The sequence below is a fragment of the Gopherus evgoodei genome, chromosome 1, assembly GCF_007399415.2.
Source record: "Gopherus evgoodei ecotype Sinaloan lineage chromosome 1, rGopEvg1_v1.p, whole genome shotgun sequence".
Classification (NCBI taxonomy): Eukaryota; Metazoa; Chordata; order Testudines; family Testudinidae; genus Gopherus; species Gopherus evgoodei.
In genome coordinates this window covers 303,450,566-303,472,746 of record NC_044322.1, presented here as the reverse complement: position 1 = coordinate 303,472,746, position 22,181 = coordinate 303,450,566, and the positions used below count along the sequence as shown (strand labels likewise).

The window sequence follows — 22,181 nt, the reverse complement described above, 5'->3', positions numbered from 1 at the left end:
GCATATAGGTACACTAACTTTGCACATGTCACTAAGTGAGGTTGAAATCCTGACTCCATTGATGCCTATGGCAAAACTCCCATTGATGTCAGTAGGTTCAGCATTTCACCTGGAGACGGTAGGCATTTATTAATTATAGTTTGACTTTTAATGCTCCTCTGTTAATAACTTCATTGCCTCTTTAAACTGTTCTTGCCTGCTGCAGATTAGCATACTTTAGTTCCAGAGCACTCATGGGCTGAGGGGAAGGAATCTGTTCCCTCCCTCCGCAGCCAAAAGGCTGCTTGAGTGACCCAAGACCTCTTATGTCAGGAATGTAAGCCTGCACCTCACCCTTCCCAAAACCTTTGTAACTTTAAGAATAACTGACATCTACCCATTACACAATGTGCTACAGCAGCATTTCACAAAGAGGTCCATTACGCTATGTTATAGCAAAAGCTGCAAGAGTAATATTTCCTGGTCATTCTGCACTCTTCCGTGCACTTTCATTTCTTTTAAGGCACCTGTGTTTTTTGGCTACAATAAGGAAAGGGGAAAAAAAAGCTAAATGTTGCCAACTCCCTTCTAGTTTTGGCAGTTTCACTCTAGTTACTTCCAGGAATTATCTCCCTGTCACAGATCGGCTGTCAGTGCCAGATTTGGGAAAACCCTCCTTCTTTCTTGTTTTGATTAGGAAATGGATTCTTTTCAAAAGCATTCCCCTACCCTACTCTCCCACATTTTCACCATGGTCATTCAGTGATGGCTGCTTCCAAAATGCAAAGTGTGCTGAAAATAAATTTGATAAGTGCCCTGCAGAATCTGCTGCCAAGATATAGACAGTTCAATATTTGCTCCACTCCCATCTGTCTGTTTCACTTTGGTAGAGACTAGTATGTGGTGGCTCAGGCATTTGCAGTCTCTTGTCAGTGTTACACTGACGAGGATGTGGCTCTTAGAATGTTACACATGAAGAATTAAACCAAAGAATACACAGCCATTGGCTCCTGAAGCTATTTTAAAAGGACCCTGTAAAGATGGTTTTTAGGCAGATGATGTTGTAAATACACGACAACCCCAACAAGAAGATGAAGTGAATAAATTTCCCAAGAAGGATGGAAAAGTACCTGCCACATGGATTGTATATACTGTCGGTCCTGAAGAGGAGGAGCTAGCAGCTTGGCATCTTTGGCCAGGTCCACACTACAGCGTTAAATCGATTTAAACAGTGTTAAATCGATTTAACGCGTACCCGTCCACACTACAAGGCACTTAAAATCGATTTTAAGGGGTCTTAAAATCGATTTCTGTACTCCAGCTAAACGAAAGGAGTAACCCTAAAATCGATTTTACTATATCGATTTAGGGTTAGTGTGGACGGAAATCGAAGTTATTGGTCCCATTCTTTTACTGAGCTACCCAGAGTGCACCGCTCCGGAAATCGATGGTAGCCTGGGACCATGGACGCACACCACTGAAGTAATGTGCCCTAGTGTGGACACGTAAAATCGATTTTATAAAATCTGTTTTATAAAATCGATTTTATTAATTTCGATTTTACTCTGTAGTGTGGACGTGGCCTTTGAGAAAGCAGGGCTATGAAGGGATTAGCTAATGCTGGCTCAATACCATCTTTAGTGACAGGACCACTGAAGAAAACAGGGCCTGAGAATGAGCTGGAGACTTTTCTGGTCACCTTCAAAAGGGTATTCAGTGACTTCAACAGCTGAGGCCATACCTAAGTAAGGAAACTTCCTCCACCTACTAGACCCTGGATGCAGTTCATCAGGACTACATGCAAGTGAGGCAGCTCTTCTAAACCATGTTGTAGCCAGAGGCTGCCATAAGAACAGGTACTCGACTTATCCATACTGAATACACACAGAGGGACGCTTTATGATGAGGATAGAAGTAAGACTCCATGTAAGACCTACAGCCCTACTAAAGCTGCAACAAGGTCTAAATATTTTCATTAAAAATTGTGCAGGGTTTTGCTGAGAAGTTCAGTTTTCATGTAAAAACTGAGCTTTCAATGGGTGACAATTTTTTTAAAGGCCTCTAAAGTCCAAACATAAACAAGATGGCTTTGTGCAAATAGCTGAGCATGCAGTATTCTTTTTTCTTTTGCTACTTCACAGCGGTATTGCAAGGCCAAATTAATGTTTTCTGAAATACTTTGAAGGTCTCAAATGGACATGCACATTATAATCATTTATTGATTGCTTAATAGTCCTGGACATACAACTTGCCACTATAACATTCCAGGAGAGTTGGAACTTAAGTCCAACAACAAGAGAGGAAAAAAACTTTTAAGCCAAAATCATGGGGGTCGGGGTGAGTGGGTTTTGTTTTGTTTTTTGAGAACTGACTCATGATTTTTGAATGCTTGGATTGGTAATACTACTATCATTAACACATAATGGTAGCCAGCAGGGCAGGGCTCACATTCAGCTGGTACATGGTATTGGTACCTCTCTTAAATTTCTATCTTGTTTGCTGAAATCTCACTTACTTTTTTAAAATTAAGTCTTTAGCTCTATGGTTGCAAAGAAGACTTCAGAACTGTGAACCAAGTGTGATGAATGCAGAGATGTCAGCAGAAAGCCTGATTTTATACTGGCAATGAGAATGCCAGGAACTGGAGAAGAAAGTATGTTAAAAGAAACAGTGTTAAAATATAGTAGCAAGATTTACCGCTGCAAACCTTGCTACTGCAGCGGTACAAGTAGTAAAGAAAATGTCTTTGGCATCTTTGCTCATTAAATTTCATTTTCTGCTATGACGATGTTTGTCAACCCGAGCACTATTTTCACAGTGACAAGGTGGGTGAGGTCATCTCTCTTATTGGACCAACTTATGTTGGTGAAAGAGACAAGCTTTCAAACTTCACAGAGCTCTTATTCAAAGTAACTAACAAAGCCAATAAAAGTGGTTAGAAAAGCTCTTTCCCAGAAGAGGTGTAAACAAGCTAAAATCACTTACTCAAGCAGTTATTAGCACTCAAAATTTTGACCTTGAGCTATGTCAATTCACTGTGATTCAAACCATCTGCACTCCAGAACAATTAAAAGCCTTCAGACCTCCTATGAGTTTCCTTCCTCTGATTATAACTTATGTGGTGTAGTAAAACACAGAGGTAAACAACTAGTTAGTACAGACTTTTGTGCCTATTTAATTTTATAGTGCAATTCACATACAATTCCCAATTTAATGGCAGTTAGCTTTCATCTGGAAAACATAACATTTCAGTGTAAAGCAAATGCTATAGTTTATACAGCTTTGAAACAATTTGAGTTAGAAGTGCCTGCTCTCACTCATTCACAGACTTCCAAAAAAATTTGTCCTTTGGGATATAATATTTTCCACACTTGATGTTAGCTGAACAGTAAATTAAAAAAAAAAAAGTTTTTGAGGAAAATCTGTCCACCATTTTAGATATGCAGTGCTGAAATATAAACTGTGTCCACTGTATGTTTAAAAGAGAAAAACCTCCCCCCTCCCCCTTTTCACCCAGAACTCAAAAACATTTGAATTCTGAAGTGCACAAATGTAAATCGTTCTTCTTTTGGAGTTTGTCCATGATCACATTTGGATAAAGATTCTTACAAGCAATTTGAAAATTCCCTTCTGGGGCAGGTTCGGGAAGGGGCGCCACTCCCCTGGCCCCAAACTAACCCAATCCCAAACCTGCCGCGGCTGGGGCGCCCGGAGCAGCTGCTGCTGGGGCACCCCTCCCCTGGCCTGGACCTGCAAGGCTGGGGGATGGGTGCCTATCCTGTGGCCCCTGCCCCGGAGCTGCCGTGGCAGTGAGAGGCACCTCTCCTCCCAAGCCCAGGCGCTGCTGCGGGCAGAGGGGGCTGACGGGGAGTCCTCTCTCTCTGCAGTAGCCCTGGAGAACCCTTCTGCACCCCAACCCCTCATCCCTGGCCCCACCCCAAAGCCCGCATCCCGAGCCGGAGCCCTCACCCCCTGCACCCAACCCTCTGCCCTAGCCCTAAGCCCCTCATCCCCAGCCCCACCCCCTGAGCTTGCACCTCCAGCTGGAGCCCTCACACCCCTGTATCCCAACCATCTGCCTCAGCCCTGAGCCCCCCCACCACTCCGAACCCCTTAGCCCCACCCTCACTACATAAATTTTGTTATGTGCACCAAGATGAAGGTGATGTGTCACACATTACCTCCATCTTGGTGCACATAACAAAATTCATTCTGCACATGGGTGGGAAAAATTAGAGTCTCCAGCCAACTATAACCAGAGTAAATTTATACATTCTCTGTACTCCAACCCTTTCCCATCAATGAGGTGTGACCTTTAAAGCATAATACAGATATGGATCATTTAAATATTAACATTAATAAGACCATGCTTTCCTCTTCTGTTTTAAAACACAAGAAAATTATATGTGAAACAAATACAATTTTAAGTTTTTTTTTCCATTTTTAAATTATAGGCAAGGAATGCAATACAAGGCACCAAACTCAGATATATTGCAAATTCTGTAAATCTAACAGTATAGAGCTAATAATTAAACTATTAGTTGTTCCTTTTAAAAAGCATATGTGAAAACAAGTATTGGAGGGGTAGCCGTGTTAGTCTGTAAAAAGCAACAAAGAGTCCTGTGGCACCTTATAGACTAACAGAAGTATGGGAGCATAAGCTTTCCTGGGTGAATACCCACTTCGTCAGATGCATGTATTCACCCACGAAAGCTCATGCTCCAATACTTCTGTTAGTCTATAAGGTGCCATAGGACTGTTTGTTGCTTTTTTGTGAAAACAGTTGTTTAGGTTGCAAAGACACGCAGTCAAAAATTAGGAAATGCCAGATTTACAGATGCCAGTGCAACCTTAAATTGACCCCTTGGCTGTACCCATAGACTGAATAAGGCAGGGGCCTTGTGGAAAATAGCGTGTGATCATGTAATTAAAAACTAAATCATGATGGGGCTGATTCTGAATTAAAGATGCACAAGCAACTGGAAATTTAGCATTTCCTAGTTTTTGACTGCTTGTCATTGCAATTTATACTCTTTTCTGATGTAAGTTTTTGTACATAATTTCTGGGTGAGGGGAGGTGCGCCTTTTCAGGGAAAGGTGAATTCTGTTGCATAATCATCAAGGTTTGAACTCTGAAACTTCAGCACAGCTACACCACTGTAGGTGACAGTAGGAGAAGGCTGTTATCTCAGGCCTCGTCCAGACTAGGGGAGGAAAATCGATCTTAGATACGCAACTTCAGCTACGTGAATAACGTAGCTGAAGTCGAATATCTAAGATCGAATTACTCACCCGTCCAGACGGTGCGGGATCAATGTCCGCGGCTCTCCGTGTCGATTCCGGAACTCCGTTCGGGTTGATGGAGTTCCGGAATCGATGTAAGCGCGCTCGGGGATCGATATATCGCGTCTAGACTAGACACGATATATCGATCCCCGAGCAATCGATTTTAACCCGCCGATACGGCGGGGTAGTCTGGACGTGGGCTCAGTGTGGTGGGGGAAGCTGCTAGCACTATGTGCTCTGTCTAGGAGGTAGTCCAGAGTAACTCATCCTAGTCCCTCCACCCCCCTGATATTGGTGAGGGCTTCTGACCTATGTAATTTGTGAGAATCTTGGATTTTTCTTGTTCTTGTTCTCTGTTCTTGCTGCCATGCTTTTGCTGGGGCTGAGTGATGGAAAGTAGAGAAGAATCAGAGCTCTGCAAAAGCAGGAAGCCACCTTTCATCAGTGCCTGAGCAGTGTAATGGCCTTAGCTCTGCTGGACAACTCATTAATGTAAAGACATTTCCCTCCTTTCTTCTTTGCTCTTTTCTGCTGTCTAGGGATGAGTATCTAGGCTAAGAAAAGTAGAGTTCATAATTCCCCACCAATGGAGCTCCGCCAGTGGATACTGTAGACAAGACTCAGGAGTGAATGGGTACAAGGGAAGTCTTACAGCAATCTCAGACATTCCTGTCAGCTTTTTAAAAAGATGAATGTCATCTGTAGTATATGAGTAGGTCAAAACTTGCGATTTGAGTATCCCCCTGCCATCAGTTCTAAGCCAGGAAATTGATCTTAAATCCATTAAAATGTGAGTTCAAGACACTGTATGCATCACTCTTTAATTTATTTTAATAATATATTTCCATTTTCTTTCTTTGCTTTTTCCTATATCTATGTTTCCTTCTGTATCTTGATACATCTTTTGTCAGTACTTTCTCTTTCTTCCTAATACTTTCTCTTTAACATGTTACCTATCTGATTTGGTTTTTCTTTGGCTTAATACTTACCTTGTGTGTTTTGTTCACTGTATTTACCCGTAGTCCACTCCACTTCTACCCTCATCCTCTTTGGTAGGATGAGAACACTTTTGTATGGTGAGCAAGAGATGGAATACATTTGTAAATGTTGGCTTCCAAATATGGCATGAGTTGGTGAGCCCTGGCTAAAGCAAAATTAGAATTAGGGTAAAATTTTCAAAGGTACCTAAGTCTCATTGACAGTCCTGAAAATTTTGCCCTTATAGCTGTGCTGTAGAAGTACAGAAAACTATCATTAATTTGTTTTAGCAACTGGTAAACTGAATTTTGTAAATAAACAGACAATGCATCATAAGGAAAGCCCTACTCCACCTAGGTACAGGAGGTATTCTCAGTAGAGGATTATCAGGAGGACCTCCACAGGATTACTTTCAGCACAAAATCACAGAGATACAGAGTTGTTGATGACCAGTGTCAGGATAGTGACAGCATCATTTCCTTCTGAGGATGCAATTCAGTTTCATGAATTGTTGATAGGATGACCTCAAACTTTTTTTTTTTTTAAGATGGTTGTTGAGGGTGAGTTGAAAAGGCTAGACAATGGCTTTCAACAACTGGCTTTTAAAAGTTAGGTCCAATCAAAAGTTATACCCCCTTCTCTTGTGACTGTGTTAATCAACAGTTTCCAATACTGGTTATTAAAATAATACTTTTAAGTTCCAAGCTGTAGTATGGATGATCTCTAGAAAGTTTCCACTGCACCTCTAAGCAAGTTTGTAATTAAATAGAAAAAATGACACATCTAAAGTGTAACAAGAGGATCTCTTTTTCTTTGCCTTAGAAATCACAATGCTGACTTGATTGCCTGACTGGAAGGCCCCACCTCTCATTTATTTACTGGTTTCAAGACAGATGCTGGGAATCAAATTGCTAGTTATAGTATATTAGGACTGGCATTTTCCTGGTATTCATAAGCATGCAAGCTTCCACAGTTGTGGTGTCTATACTTAAAACAGAAGGTCTGGTTCATTTTTATTGCTCCAAATACTCTTGCCTGTTGTTAACAATTAGGAAAAGTGTAAAAAGCAGAAGAACTTTTGTTTCTGTTTTAAGTACACATTATTATAGAACACATTTCCTTAAAGTTGTATTTTCACATAGAGCCTCTACCACTGTTATAGTTTAATCATTATGGAAATTTCTGTGTTTTACTGAAAGTGTGAATCTTGATAAAAGAAGGGAAAATATAGATGGTGTTTCAGTGGTATCAGCACTGAACAAAGACTATTGGATGATAGCTGATCAGAGAGGCTCAGCAGCATTCAACAACTTTGTGAAAGGAGAGTTTTACTAACTATTGTTATTTATTATTCATTATTATGTTTTTCAGCCATGATATCTGGGTACACAAGATATAGCAAACACTATTTAAAGTTACAAGACAGAGACCCAAACATTAAATCAGTCTCCATTACCAATTAATACTATATGGGATTTCTTAGCATACCTCACAAGAAAAGACAATAAGATGCTTTGTGATACAGAATTTAGAGGATATAAATATTTGGCTTTTTTAAGTTTTGAAGAAAAATCAGGATACCCAGCAGCCTTGTAACAGTTTATCAGTGCTCTGTTACCAATTGAATGACTATCAGGTTGATAAAATCTGAACCTGAATCTTTTTCATTTGGCAGGAAGGATTAACTCTTTGTTCAAAGCTTTTCCTATTTTATTAGCAACCCTCTAGTTTACAATTCTTCTCAGTATTTCAGAATGCTGATTGCAGACTAGCTGTAATACTATTTACAATAAAATTAGCTTTCAGAATTATATCCTATTGAAATTATTAGCATCCTTATAAACCAATATTTTAGAAATGTGTACGTTGTAATAACATACAGTAGATCCCAGTATGAATCACAGATATTGTATTTATAATCAACATTGCAGGAAACTAACAAATTCATCTTTCCTCAGTCACTTTTATAATGCAATCAATGACATGCCTCAGAGCTCTCTTTAATTTTGGGAATGAATTTACTTTGATTGCCTCTGATTTTTGCAGCTCATCAATTCCTTCTCTTCCTTAGCTCAGTGGTATCTTGCTGAACATGTGCTTATGGATTTTCCTTCATTAAACTATATTTTAATATAGCTTTCTAAATGTCAGGAGCAGAATTTTTGGGGAGGTGTTTTATGGTGAAGGGTTTGCTTTTGGGAGTCCTTTTAGTGCCCTAGGGTTCTCTCTCTTGTCACCTGCTTTACATCTTTTAGGAGACATTAACCTAATCCTTCAAAGACTTAAGCACATGTGTAACTTCGTGCACAGTAGTCCCTATGGGACAGGCTCTGTCTCCCACTCTGCCCCCATATGTCACTTGGGCAGAGAACGGAGCAAGCACTAAAAAGAACTGAGGAAGGATTCCTCTGACACAGGCATGGTATAGAGCCACCAGAATTGGTCCAATGCTACACTCTCTCACAGGCCTTGGCATAGATACTGTGCAGGAGAGTTGGGGAGGTAGTGGGCCTGTAGGACATTGCAATATGGAGATTATGGGCTGTAACATAGCTCTTGGGAGATTACCAGGGACTGTTTTGGACTTTTGAGCAGCCTAGAATCTAAGGATGCAGCACAGGATCAGATCTATTATCTTCAATGTCAAAGTCATGTATATGCTTAAAACTCTGCTGTCCTTCTGATTGTTTTGTTGTTTAGCTAGAGGCTCAGTCATTTTAAATGATGTAGGACCCTCTAAGCCTACTCCTCACCCCATCTTTTACTTCCTTGCTGCTTCCAAGGGCCCAGTACCTTTCCCATACTCCAGCCTTGTGAGCAAGAGAAAATACTGGGACTGGTTTATGGAGCTGGGTCTTCTGCCTGGTGGTGCAGAGCACTATTACTAGGTCACCCCAACTGGCCAGTGAGTGTCTGATAAAGTTCCTTTTTGATGAGATTACACACTCTTAAATCATCTGACACAGAAAGCAAGAGCAAACACAACACGGTTATTGCTGGAACTGATGTAAACTCCACAGAGTTTTTTTTTAACAGTGTTGAATAAACTAATACTTTAATGCAAGCAAACAAAAAATGTTTACATAATGAAGTCACTAGACTCTGAAGAACAGTCCACCTTTATTATATTAGATATCTGACTTCATGAAATTATGTTTGACAATTCAGAGTCCTTGCCAGGTTAGTCAAAATGTTCATGTTTGTTTTCCTGTTATAAGGAAAATCTCAGCTTTAACTGTGCAGCTCTTATGAAGCTGAACCTGGTGTTGCATTTCAGTAAAGTGAACTTTCAAATCCTTGATGCAAGTATAAGGTTGCAGGTTAGCTCTACCTGTAATGGAAAATATTTATCTTGTTCTTTGTGTAAAATACATGCAGTTGTATTATACAAAGTTCTTTTCCTGCACTTGCTTTATATTAATGATCATTCATGAGAACATTGTTCCAGAACACTGTATGCCTGTTACTATTTCTGGTCACAGATGTTTTATTTGGTTCAGAAACTTTTTAACTTATTTTGACCCTAGAAGGGCAGTAGTTTAAAAACCTATTTTAAAATTAGATTTCTATAGACACTATGCTTTTTTTAAAGAATGTTGTTCTCTAGTCCTCTTACGTGGGTATCTGTAGTATTATTTGGATTAAATTCTGTTTAATTTTTTAAAATGTGTTCTCCATTATCTATTGTCCTCTTGCCAGTTACTCAAATGATCACAACAATGGATTGCCAGACTTATTTCTCAGCAGATTTAGTTTTTCTTTCTTTCTTTCTGTGATTGATTGACAGCCAGTGCACTCTAGAATATGACCCAGTAATTATATTGTGATTTGCTATTGTTGTTCAAGAGAAAATATATGGTTAGTAAAGACAGTTCATTAAGCAAACAGTTAGAAACCTGCAAGAGTTCTGGTTGATTACGTGGGCTGTGACACTTGTTCCATCTGACCTTGGGAATCACTTGACCATCTAGCACTTCTGCCATAGAAAAATATTCTATATTTGAACTGAGCATTCCTAGATGGGCATTCACCCCTTTGCCTCCTTCCTTTTCCACTTATTGCAGCATTTATACAGCTCTATACATCTGTTTCACAAACTAACTAACTTTATGCTGCATAATGCTTGTAAGTGTTGTTTACAGGGCTGGCTCCAGGCCCCAGTGCGCCAAGCACGTGCTTGGGGTGGCATGCCACGGGGGACGCTCTACCAGTTGCTGGGAGGGCGGCAGGTGGCTCCGGTGGACCTCCCGCAGGCGTCCCTGCGGAGGGTTCACTGGTCCCGTGGCTCTGGTGGAGCATCCGCAGGCACGCCGCGGGAGGTCCACCAGAGCTGCGGGACCAGCGAGTGGCAGAGCGCCCCCCACGGCATGCTGCCGTGCTTGGGGCGGTGAAATGACTAGAGCCGGCCCTGGTTGTTTAAATCTTTGCCGTGTTCCTTGACTTCTAACGTCATTATGTTCAGATAACACTTCATTAATTCTGCACAAAAATAAACCTGCTTTCAGCAGAGTTATCAGTAAGTATATCTTCCAACTGTGGATCTTTGTTTTCAGTATGCACTATTAGTTTTTTTGGTTAACTAATTGATAAAGCTTGTCAGGGTGGAGTAAGAAAAAATCTGTGCCTGGTAGTCTGTGCAGGACCCAATTCAATGCCCAATAACCAAATGAAAAGCACTGAAGGAAGATTTAGGTAAAATGAAATCCATTTGGAAGAGAGCAAAAAGACTTGGAGGAAAAGTGCACTTGAGGTGGGTGGAGGAGGAAGATCAAAGTGTTGGTGCAAGTGTAACTCACAGCTCGGTGTGCCTTCAAAACCTTTTTTTAAAAAAAGATCAAATATATGATATCGCTGGGGAAAAATCTGGGATCTTTTGTTTCTTTTGCAGAGTTTTCTGGAGAACAGTCCCACTTAAATGTCTCTGCGGGGAAATTGAGAGCTACATGAAATGGATGTGGCTGTTTGCAAAGACAGTGGAGAATGATGGAAATGGAAAATTTAAAAAAAATCTAGTAACCATCAGCCTACATCTCTGCACTGATCTCTTTTCACTCTTGCCTCGACTAAGCCATACAAATAGCTGCCCCCCTTTGGGTCTCCTACTCCTGCCTCCACACCTTTGCCAGTGCTGTAGTTGAAATTCCCAACTTGATTGCCATCCCTTCATCCGCTTCTTCTTCAGGTCTCTCCTTAAATATCACTCCTTCCAAAGGCCTGTATCTCCTAATCATCCCTTCAAGGGGAGAACTTTTAAAAACAACTAAACAAAAGTTGTAGACCCAGCAAGACAGTTATTAATTCTTATACCCCGAGTCAGTAATGGGGAAGGAAGCAATCAATGTGTGTGGATGGACAGTTTGTTGGTGCAAGGATCCCAAAACTCCAAGTTAATTGATATTTATATTGTGCCAATAGCATGCCAGACACTTTAAAGATGTGTGAAGACAGACACCCTATTCCCTATCTGAGAGTAGGTGTAAGCACAGACTTGCCCCAACATGGCTAAATCAGTTTTAATTCACACCTTTTGTTACCACAGTGCCAGTCTGGGGGTGGACATTCTTCTTGGGGAATAACACTGTTTGATTTTGCTTAAACTGGAAAATTGCTTTAAACCAAATTGAAGTAAAACTGACAAACTACATAAGAACGGCCATACTGGGGCAGACCAATGGCCCATCTAGCCCAGTATCCTGTCATTAGACAATGGCCAATGCCAGATGCTTCAAAGGGAATAAACAGAACAGGGCAATTATGGAGTGATCCACCCCATCATCCAGTCCCCCAGCATCTGGCAGTCATAGGCTTTGGGTTTGCAGTTTTGTTGTAACCCTGTTGGTTAGAGAGACAGAAAAACAAAAGCCACATGTATTTCCAAAGAAGAGTATGTGTACACCCAGACTGCGCCTGAAATAACAAGTGGTGGGTTAAAATGGTTTTTGTTGCTTGGGTGCTAGTTTGAGAGCAGAGCAGCTCTTAGAGAAGGGCAGGGTCTCTGTCTTTGCTCTTCCTGCTAAAGTGCCTGGCTGGCAGCTTATTGGCACAACGTAAGTAATCAACGCACTGAAGATGGGGGGTTTTGAGCCATCAAACTGGCCCTCCCACTGCTCTGTCTTCTTCCTTCCCCATTACCGATCCCACTCTCACCCTAGGCGTCCATAACAAAGGTTTGGCCAGCGCTGGATGTGGAGCTAGTTGCACAGCGCTGGCTCTGCAGGAGACGGTGCCTCCGTCCAGCTCACCTGCTGTTCGGGGACTAAAGTCCATCCCAGCCCAAGGTGAGCAGGGGGAGGCGCCGGGGGCTTCCGGGCTCTTTGTATTGCACCACCCGCTCCCTCCTGCGAGGCGGGGGCGTTGCCGGCCGTCAGGCCAGTCTCTGCTGCCGGGGGAGGAGGCGGGGCGAGGGCGGTGCTGTAGCCGGAGCTCCCCTTTGGGTTGCGCCGCCCCCTGTGAACTTGTGCTGCAGGGAGGCTGAGCAGGCGGGAGCCGGCTGCTGCAGGCGCATCAGCTGTTGCTCCCGCGTCCCGGAGGCCTTGGGAGGGAGAGCAGCGAGCCCCCATGCGGCGGCAGGGAAGGGGGTCTCCGCCTGCGGGCCCCTGCAACAGCAGCGGCGGCCGCTGACGCTGCCCTGGAGTAGCAGCATGAGCAGCGGCTACAGCAGCCTGGAGGAGGAGGAGTCCGAGGAGTTCTTCACCGCCCGCACCTCCTTCTTCGGGAGGCCCCCGGCCAAAGCCAGGCCCGAGCTGCAAGTGAGTGCTACGTCCCCGGGCCGGGGCAGCCCCGGCCTCTCCCCCCGGCGCGCGGGCCGTGTGCTGCCGGCTGGCCCGAGTCGGGACCAGATCCTCGGGCTGTGCCCTGGCTCGTCCGGCTCTAGGCTGCCTCCCCACGCCGGGTAGCCGCTTACCAGGCGCTGATCCACCCTCCCCCCCCGCCCTCGGCTGCCTAATTTCAGGCCTCCACGTGTCCCGGGCCCGGCTGTGAGGCAGCAGCAGAAGTTGCCGATGTTTTTTCACCCCAGCGAAGCTCCTTCCCACTTTAGGGACAGGGAATATTTGCCCTTGGTCCTTACTGGGCCACCCTCTCGCCCCTATTTAGAAAATGCTCTTTAGGGGATCTATGGAATAAGCTCCTCCGTATAAGGCTGGTTTAGTGCATGCATAGCTTGATCCGGATCGCCCTGGTCAGGGCCATGCTCCGTGTCCGAGTCCGACTCCGCTGCTCGGTTCTGCCGTGTTAGTAACTGTTGCATGGATGCCGTGGAACAGCCACAAAACCTGAATAGGCGTTAACCCAGCTCCATGATTCCCTGGTAGCCGACAAGATTGGGTAACATATTCCAGGCACCGAAATCAGGAGCTTCTGTCTCCTTATTCTGCCTTAGATGGTAGTGAGGCATCCTCATCTTCCGAGGTAACACTGACACCTCCTCTGCATCCTTCCAAACCCAACCCTTTCCCTCCCAGTAAACCCTCTACCCCTCTGGATTAAGGTGGATATACAATACTGAAATAAAGATTTTTAAATATTCTGTTACAGATAAGCCATAATCAGTAATTTAAAACAGCATGCGCATTGTGTTTAGTGACCGGGTCACTAAACGGTTAATTTATTAAATGTGTTGCAGTTCTCTTTTTAATCTGATCTGTTAGACTAAGGTGTGACTTGACAACTTGTTTTCTTTAGTGTTAGCGCTGGAGGCATGGCAGTATGGCAGATTTTCCTTCTGTGTATTGAATTGAAATGAAATAAAAATAGATTTTGTTTACTGACTTCAATGCTTTAGATGTCCCAAAGTGCCTTACAGACACTTCAGATACTGATGCTGGGTTAGCAACGTGGCATCATTAAGTACTCAGCAGTAATTCACTAAGGGCTTGTCTACATCAGAAAGTTGCAGCGCTGGTGAGGGAGTTACAGCGCTGCAACTTAGGAGGTGTCCACATCTGCAGGGCACCACCAGCGCTGCAACTCCCTGTTTGCAGCGCTGGCCGTACTCCCGTTTTGTCTCGGGTGTAGAGGATCCAGCGCTGGTGATCCAGCGCTGGTAATCCAATGTAGACAGTTACCAGCGCTTTTCTTGACCTCCGTGGAAGGAGGAAGCCTCTGGTAATCAAGCTGGTTTCCTTTCCCGGTTTGCTCTCTCGGTCCCGGAGCCACCCAGCAAACCGCAGGGAAGGAGACCTGCTTGCTCGGGGTTCCGGGACCGAGAGAGCAAACCGGGAACGCCGCGGTTTGCTCTCTCGGTCCCGGAGCCAGCCAGCAAACCGCAGGGAAGGAGACCTGCTTGCTCGGGGTTCCGGGACCGAGAGAGCAAACCGGGAAAGGAAACCAGCTTCGCCGCGGTTTGCTCTCTCGGTCCCGGAACCCCGAGCAAGCAGGTCTCCTTCCCTGCGGTTTGCTGGCTGGCTCCGGGACCGAGAGAGCAAACCGCGGCGTTCCCGGTTTGCTCTCTCGGTCCCGGAACCCCGAGCAAGCAGGTCTCCTTCCCTGCGGTTTGCTGGCTGGCTCCGGGACCGAGAGAGCAAACCGCGGCGTTCCCGGTTTGCTCTCTCGGTCCCGGAACCCCGAGCAAGCAGGTCTCCTTCCCTGCGGTTTGCTGGCTGGCTCCGGGACCGAGAGAGCAAACCGCGGCGTTCCCGGTTTGCTCTCTCGGTCCCGGAACCCCGAGCAAGCAGGTCTCCTTCCCTGCGGTTTGCTGGCTGGCTCCGGGACCGAGAGAGCAAACCGCGGCGTTCCCGGTTTGCTCTCTCGGTCCCGGAACCCCGAGCAAACAGGTCTCCTTCCCTGCGGTTTGCTGGCTGGCTCCGGGACCGAGAGAGCAAACCGCGGCGAAGCTGGTTTCCTTTCCCGGTTTGCTCTCTCGTCCCGGAACCCCCCTTGAAGCCGCCCAACAGCGCTGCAGTGTGGCCACATCTAACACCACTTGCAGCGCTGGTTGCTGTAAGTGTGGCCACTCTGCAGCGCTGGCCCTATACAGCTGTACTAATACAGCTGTAACAACCAGCGCTGCAAAATTTTAGATGTAGACATGGCCACAGTCTGGATATGAAATAATGCTTACTGAGAAAGAGAATGTTGGCTAGATCCTTACTCCATTTGGGGAAATGTCTTGGAATCTTTAATATACAATACGTGTAGAGAAAAGACACCAGTTTTAATAGTGTGGCAGCCCCTAATAGTGCTCAACAAATATAACACTGGATATGTTGTTAAAATTGGGATTTGAGTTCTCTGGTCTGGCTTAGAAGCAAGAGTGCTACCGAGAGTGAGCACACTGACACTAGATTGATAATTAATTTAATTTAATAAATATTTTAATTGGGAGTTTAATTTTTTTTGGATACTTTTGTGTTTTACATTTTGTGGCAGGCAACCAGATACCAGGCTAATGACAATCTTATAAAAACTTAGATAAACTCAAAATTCTTCAGTGTGAAAACAAAGTTATGGAGCCTAGATGTTGAGATTAAAAATCATGTTTTCCTGGTATTCATGCTCTCAGCTTTCCGTTTCCCGCTTTCCTTTTAGTTGTAGTGTGGCTCTGTACTTTTATTTTGAGCCCAGCAGACATGAGTTGAATTGAGATAAGGACCATTTCAGCCTTTTGACGGGGAGCGAGGATCTGAGAAATGTAAAGTGTCTTCTTTAGTAATACAAGATTTTTTTTAAACTCTGTTAAATGGTCAGTACTCGGGTGTTATCAAATAGATATTTCATTAACTAGATGTACCCTAGTCTTATGAGTTCAAAATACTGAAAGTTTGGAGGTTTGAAAACGAAGCAGCAGCAACTCACCTCTACCAGTACCAGGATTCAATTAAAAAATGTCAAGAAGATGCAAAATAGAGGTCAAACATTCTATAGTAAACTTTGTTCCTCTTTTTTTGATCCTCTTTAATCAGAGGATTCAGCCCTCCCTCATTAGTCTTTCTGCTTCCGGAAGCCTGAGTTGGCTTTTCTAGAGATGGTTGTTCTTGTCTTTGGAAACTGATGAGCCATTGTTTCATTGTGTATCTTTTCTTAGTGGTAGCTCTGCTTCCATCCATTTCTTTTTAAATGTTCCCTTTTAAGCCTGGTCTACACTACAGGGTTGGGTTGACATAAGGCAGTTTACATCGACCTAACTCTGTAGGTGTCTATGCCAAAATGTAGCTCCCACCAATGTAATTCACCCATTACAGCAACTTAATAACTCTAGCTCCACGAGAGGCATAGCACTTAGGTCGATGTAGTTAAGTCAATGCAGTGTGAATGTAGATACTGCGTTGCTTATATCAACTGTTGCAGCTTTTCCAAAGCCATCCCACAATGCCCCATGCTGACAGTTAAATCAGTGGAGGCACTCCTAGTGTGGACATGCACCGTCGATACAAGCAGAGTGTGGACATGCAAAAGTGATTTAATTACTGCAGTGGCTGTATGTTGATGCAACTTAGGTCAACTTAATTTTGTAGGGTAGACTTGCCTTTAGTTTGTATTCCTTTTCACTTTCTTACTACTCCTTCTTGCCACTGTTGATCTTCCTCTCCTATGTTGTTAGCAGTTCTAGGCTCTGTGCCTGCAAGCTATGCCCCTTCAAAACTTGGCTTATATGAGTCTTCCCGTTGAAGACTATTCACGTGAGTAAGGCTAGACAGCGTTTGCCCTTGTGGGCTTGTCTACATCAGAAAGTTGCAGCGCTGGTGAGGGAGTTACAGCGCTGCAACTTTGAAGGTGTACACATCTGCAGGGCACCACCAGCGCTGCAACTCCCTGTTTGCAGCGCTGGCCGTACTCCCGTTTTGTCTGGGGTGTAGAGGATCCAGCGCTGGTGATCCAGCGCTGGTAATCCAATGTAGACACTTACCAGCGCTTTTCTTGACCTCCGTGGAACGAGGAAGCCTCTGGTAATCAAGCTGGTCTCCTTTCCCGGTTTGCTCTCTCGTTCCTGGAACCCCGAGCAAGCAGGTCTCCTTCCCTGCGGTTTGCAGGGTGGCTCCGGGAACGCGAGAGCAAACCGCGGCGAAGCTGGTCTCCTTTCCCGGTTTGCTCTCTCGTTCCCGGAGCCACCCTGCAAACCGCAGGGAAGGAGAACCGCTTGCTCGGGGTTCCGGGAACGAGAGAGCAAGCCGGGGAAGGAGACCAGCTTCACCGCGGTTTGCTCTCTCGTTCCCGGAACCCCGAGCAAGCAGGTCTCCTTCCCTGCGGTTTGCAGGGTGGCTCCGGGAACGCGAGAGCAAACCGCGGCGAAGCTGGTCTCCTTTCCCGGTTTGCTCTCTCGTTTCCGGAGCCACCCTGCAAACCGCAGGGAAGGAGAACCGCTTGCTCGGCGGTTCGGGGAACGAGAGTGCAAACCGGGAAAGGAGACCAGCTTCGCCGCGGTTTGCTCTCGCGTTCCCGGAGCCACCCTGCAAACCGCAGGGAAGGAGACCTGCTTGCTCGGGGTTCCGGGAACGAGAGAGCAAACCGCGGTGAAGCTGGTCTCCTTCCCCGGCTTGCTCTCTCGTTCCCGGAACCCCGAGCAAGCAGGTCTCCTTCCCTGCGGTTTGCAGGGTGGCTCCGGGAACGCGAGAGCAAACCGCGGCGAAGCTGGTCTCCTTCCCCGGTTTGCTCTCGCGTTCCCGGAACCCCCCTTGAAGCCGCCCAACAGCGCTGCAGTGTGGCCACATCTAACACCACTTGCAGCGCTGGTTGCTGTAAGTGTGGCCACTCTGCAGCGCTGGCCCTATACAGCTGTACTAATACAGCTGTAACAACCAGCGCTGCAAAATTTTAGATGTAGACATGGCCTGTGTCTAACATTAAAAGCTCTTTGTAGTGCAACAACATGTTGTCACAGAGTACAAACAGTGAGACTTTGATATTGGGCAGAATTCAGAATTCAGCTACATCAGTGACTCTGCAGTCTCAGAAATACTCAGCTAAATATTTCTAGTCACAAAGCTTATGCTTATTATCAGTTGCATTGGTGCTCCTTTTTTTTTTAACCGAACATAGATTTCAGTGGTCATGTGACTACTGAAAGATTCTTTTCCTCGGAAGGGAAGCTGTCATAATAAGACTCTTTGTGTATATATGAGGATGTTACTTTGGTTTGGGTTTGAGGCTTAGTCAAAAATGCATGGTAAATCCCCTGATAGCTAGAGGGCAGTTTCTGTTCCAGTGTCTCTTTTCAAATGCGCACACTGTAATTTTGAAGTGTTTTTTTTCCCCCAGTCTAAGACTAACCAATGGTACTCATATTTAAATATAACCAATTTAAGTACTCCATCTTAATTTTGTTTTACACCTCCACACCTCTCCATACACACCCACCCAAAAGAACAAGTGAAAACTTTTAGCTTACAGCTTTGCATGCAGATAGAGACGTACTGGCTTGCAGGCTTCTTTTATCTGTCTAAAGAAATCAGCACTCACACTGGATCTTTAAGTCATGTTTAAGGGGGCAGGGAGAAAGGAATTGGAAGCAAAGATCAGTTAATCTGTATAATTAGTGGACTATTGAGTTTTTGTCCTGGAGCCAATGGTCTGCCCACCGTAACAACAGGAATTAAGTTGCATAACAAGAGAAATTAAATGAAACCACTTCTGGGTTAGAAATTTAAAAATCTCATAATGGCCTCTCTTTACAGCTTTATAAAATGTAATGTCTTCAGTGGAGTTTTTTAAAACCAAGGTAACAGGTTATTATGTCTCCTTTTTTTTTTTTTCCTTTTCCCACCTTAAAAAAAACCTAAATAGAAGTATTGAAATTAAAATAATATGAGATGAAACACTATTTGTTGTATCACATTGCTGTTGCTGAGTTTGAGTGCACTCTCTTCAGGGCAGGGATCTTGTCTTCATAGCAGTCTGTCAGGTGCCTTATCATGCTGTTGGTACTCTATAAATAAGAACCATGTTCCATTTCATGTAGTACAGATTGCAATTAATGGTCGTACCTATATGACATGGTGTAGTTAAAGGGGCACTCTTGGAGGTGGTAAATCCCAACTTGGATGCCATGTCCGTATCATTATTCGCCTGTATGGCTTTTTTCCTTCCCAAATCAAAAGCTTTAATGCTTTTCTTCTAGAATAAATAACTTTTCCAAATTCCATCAGCCTATCGCTTATAAAACTGCATGCTGGAAGAACACAAAGTTTTGATATAAAGTAAAATGAAATCACTACTAAGCTTCCAAGGGGTTGTTAAGCAAACAACACAGTAGCTTAAACAAGATTTCTAAGTAAATTAAAGTATTTAATGGTCAAACTAATTATATATATATTTCAAATTACATCAGTCATCTTATCAAAAGGGAAATTAAGCTGGGAAGAGAATGTTTTCATGGTTATGGTAGGGTGCTCAAAATGCATCTTGCTTTGTGCCACATTGTGGCCCATGGAAGGGGATATTACTTTTTTCTGTGCTTTCTCTTATCTTCTGTGGTATCAGTAATACAGAGACAGGAGGAACTGTGGGGAGACTAGACTACATAAATATCCAGGAGGGCCTGGACTACTGTAGCTTCTTGTATCATTGTTATATGTTTTCTAGATGAAATGGGAAGAACTGTAGCAAGTTGGGTCCAGAGATTGAGATTATTAGTATGTGAAGTTATTCCGGTGTGTAAGTCTCTGCAATATCGGGTCTTATAGCTTTATCTGATCTAGTCTGTGTGGCTTTTCCATTCCCTGTGCAATGTTTCTCAAACTTATGAAAGTTGAGCTCCTTCTTCAGGAAAACACAATCATGTCTGCCAACCTTCATGTTGTGAGAGGCCTACAGATCTTCCTTTATACATCTTCTATGCCAGGGGTTCTCGAACTGGGGGTTGGGACCCCTCAGGGGGTCACGGGGTTATTACAGGGGGGCTCTCAAGCTGTCAGTCTCCACCCCAAACCCTGGTTTGCCTCCAGCATTTATAATGGTGTTAAATATATAAAAAAGTGTTTTTAATTTATAAGGGGAGGTTGCACTCAGAGGCTTGCTATGTGAAAGGGGTCACCAGTACAAAACTTTGAGAACCTCTGTTCTGTGCCTTCTCCTTCCCCAGCTAGTCCTTGCATTCCTCCATTTTGGGTAATGCCGATGTAGATCTTCATTATACTTCCTTGCTGTTCTGACAGACTTTGATAGCTTGTGTCATAAACAGATAGCTAAGGGTTAATGTCTCTTTCACCTGAAACACCTGACCAGAGAACCAATCAGGAAACCGGATTTTTTTTCAACTTTGGGTGGAGGGAATTGTGTGTCTGAGTCTTTTGTCTGTCTGCCTGCTGTCTCTGAGCTTTGGAGAAGTAGCTCTGTTTTCTAATCTTCTGTTTCTAAGTGTAAGGACAAAGAGATCAGATAGTAAGTTATATGGTTTCTATAACCTTATTCCCAGATTTGGACCTTAGCGTCCAAAATATGGGGGTTAGCATGAAAGCCTCCAAGCTTAGTTACCAGCTTGGACCTGGTACTTGCTGCCACCACCCAAAAAATTAGAGTGTTTTGGGGCACTCTGGTCCCCCTGAAAAACCTTCCCTGGGGACCCCAAGACCCAAATCCCTTGAGTCTCACAACAAAGGGAAATAATCCTGTTTCCCTTCCCCCCTCCAGGTGCTCCTGGAGAGATACACAGACACAAGCTCTGTGAAACTACACAGAGTGATTCCCCCTCTCCGTTCCCCAGTCCTGGGAACAAAAAGGACTTTCCTATTCCCCAGAGGGAATGCAAAATCAGGCTAGCCAATTCAACACACACAGACCTCCCCTGATTTCTTCCTCCCACCAATTCCCTGGTGAGTACAGACTCAATTTCCCTGAAGTAAAGAAAAACTCCAACAGGTCTTAAAAGAAAGCTTTATATAAAAAAGAAAGAAAAAATACAAATGTTCTCTCTGTATTAAGATGATACAACACAGGGTCAATTGCTTAAAAGAATATTGAATAAACAGCCTTATTCAAAAAGAATACAAATCAAAGCACTCCAGCACTTATATTCATGCAAATACCAAAGAAAAGAAACCATATAACTTACTATCTGATCTCTTTGTCCTTACACTTAGAAACAGAAGATTAGAAAACAGAGCTACTTCTCCAAAGCTCAGAGACAGCAGGCAGACAGACAAAAGACTCAGACACACAATTCCCTCCACCCAAAGTTGAAAAAAAATCCGGTTTCCTGATTGGTTCTCTGGTCAGGTGTTTCAGGTGAAAGAGACATTAACCCTTAGCTATCTGTTTATGACAGCTGGTGAAATAGTTAACAGTGTTGGAGTTTAAAGTATCCTCACTGGAATATAATTTAGCACTCCATTGAAATGCCTCGGACAGTTCATATCTCCGAGCTATTGTTTAAGGCTTTCTCCATACTCATGCAGACAGCCATATTTGGTTACAACTTGCTTGACTTTTAAAGGTTTTCTCATTGCACTTTTCATCCACTTCATAGGTCCTTGTGAAGCGTATACGTAGGTGATATCCATTTCTTTCTGTCAGTCTCAGATATTCCTCTCTCTCCCCCCCTCAAATCCTCATTCCCTACGTCTTGGCTTAGTCTTCCTTGTCCCACTTCTCCATTCTTTTCCTTCTTTTTCCTCTTACAGGTACAGGGCCTCCATGACCTCTCTTGCCCTTCCCAAGAGTCAAGTTGTGGTTTTGTCCTCTGCACTGTCTACATTATGAATCTGATGCTGGCTTTATACCTTAATGTCCACAATTAGGCTGAGTTTCACACAGTTGGCCGTTGTGACCCTTTCTACAGAATCCTATGGAGTTTCTGCTCAGTAACATTCACTGGAGAAAACATCTCCCCTGATTATTAGAACAAATGAGGATTCTGTTTTTAGATTTTCTTTTTACCCAGAAAGGTTAGACTTGTTTGACAAGCAGTTATGAAGTTTATTAAAAGTAAAACTAAAAATATCCAGTAATGTGGCTTATTCTCTTTGTAATTCCTTTGGCAATCAGGGGATATTATGCTATAAACA

General features: G+C 43.9%; 1 protein-coding gene across 1 annotated transcript in view; it reads left to right on the top strand.

Moving 5' to 3' along the window:
- Nucleotides 1-12,705: 12,705 nt before the first annotated feature.
- RASSF3 (Ras association domain family member 3) overlaps nt 12,706-22,181 on the top strand; it is a 72,668-nt gene continuing 63,192 nt past the window's right edge. The window contains exon 1 of the mRNA XM_030548833.1: nt 12,706-12,992. Coding sequence (XP_030404693.1) covers nt 12,885-12,992 — 108 coding nt within the window. The 5' untranslated portion in view covers nt 12,706-12,884. The remainder of the gene's footprint in view (nt 12,993-22,181) is intronic.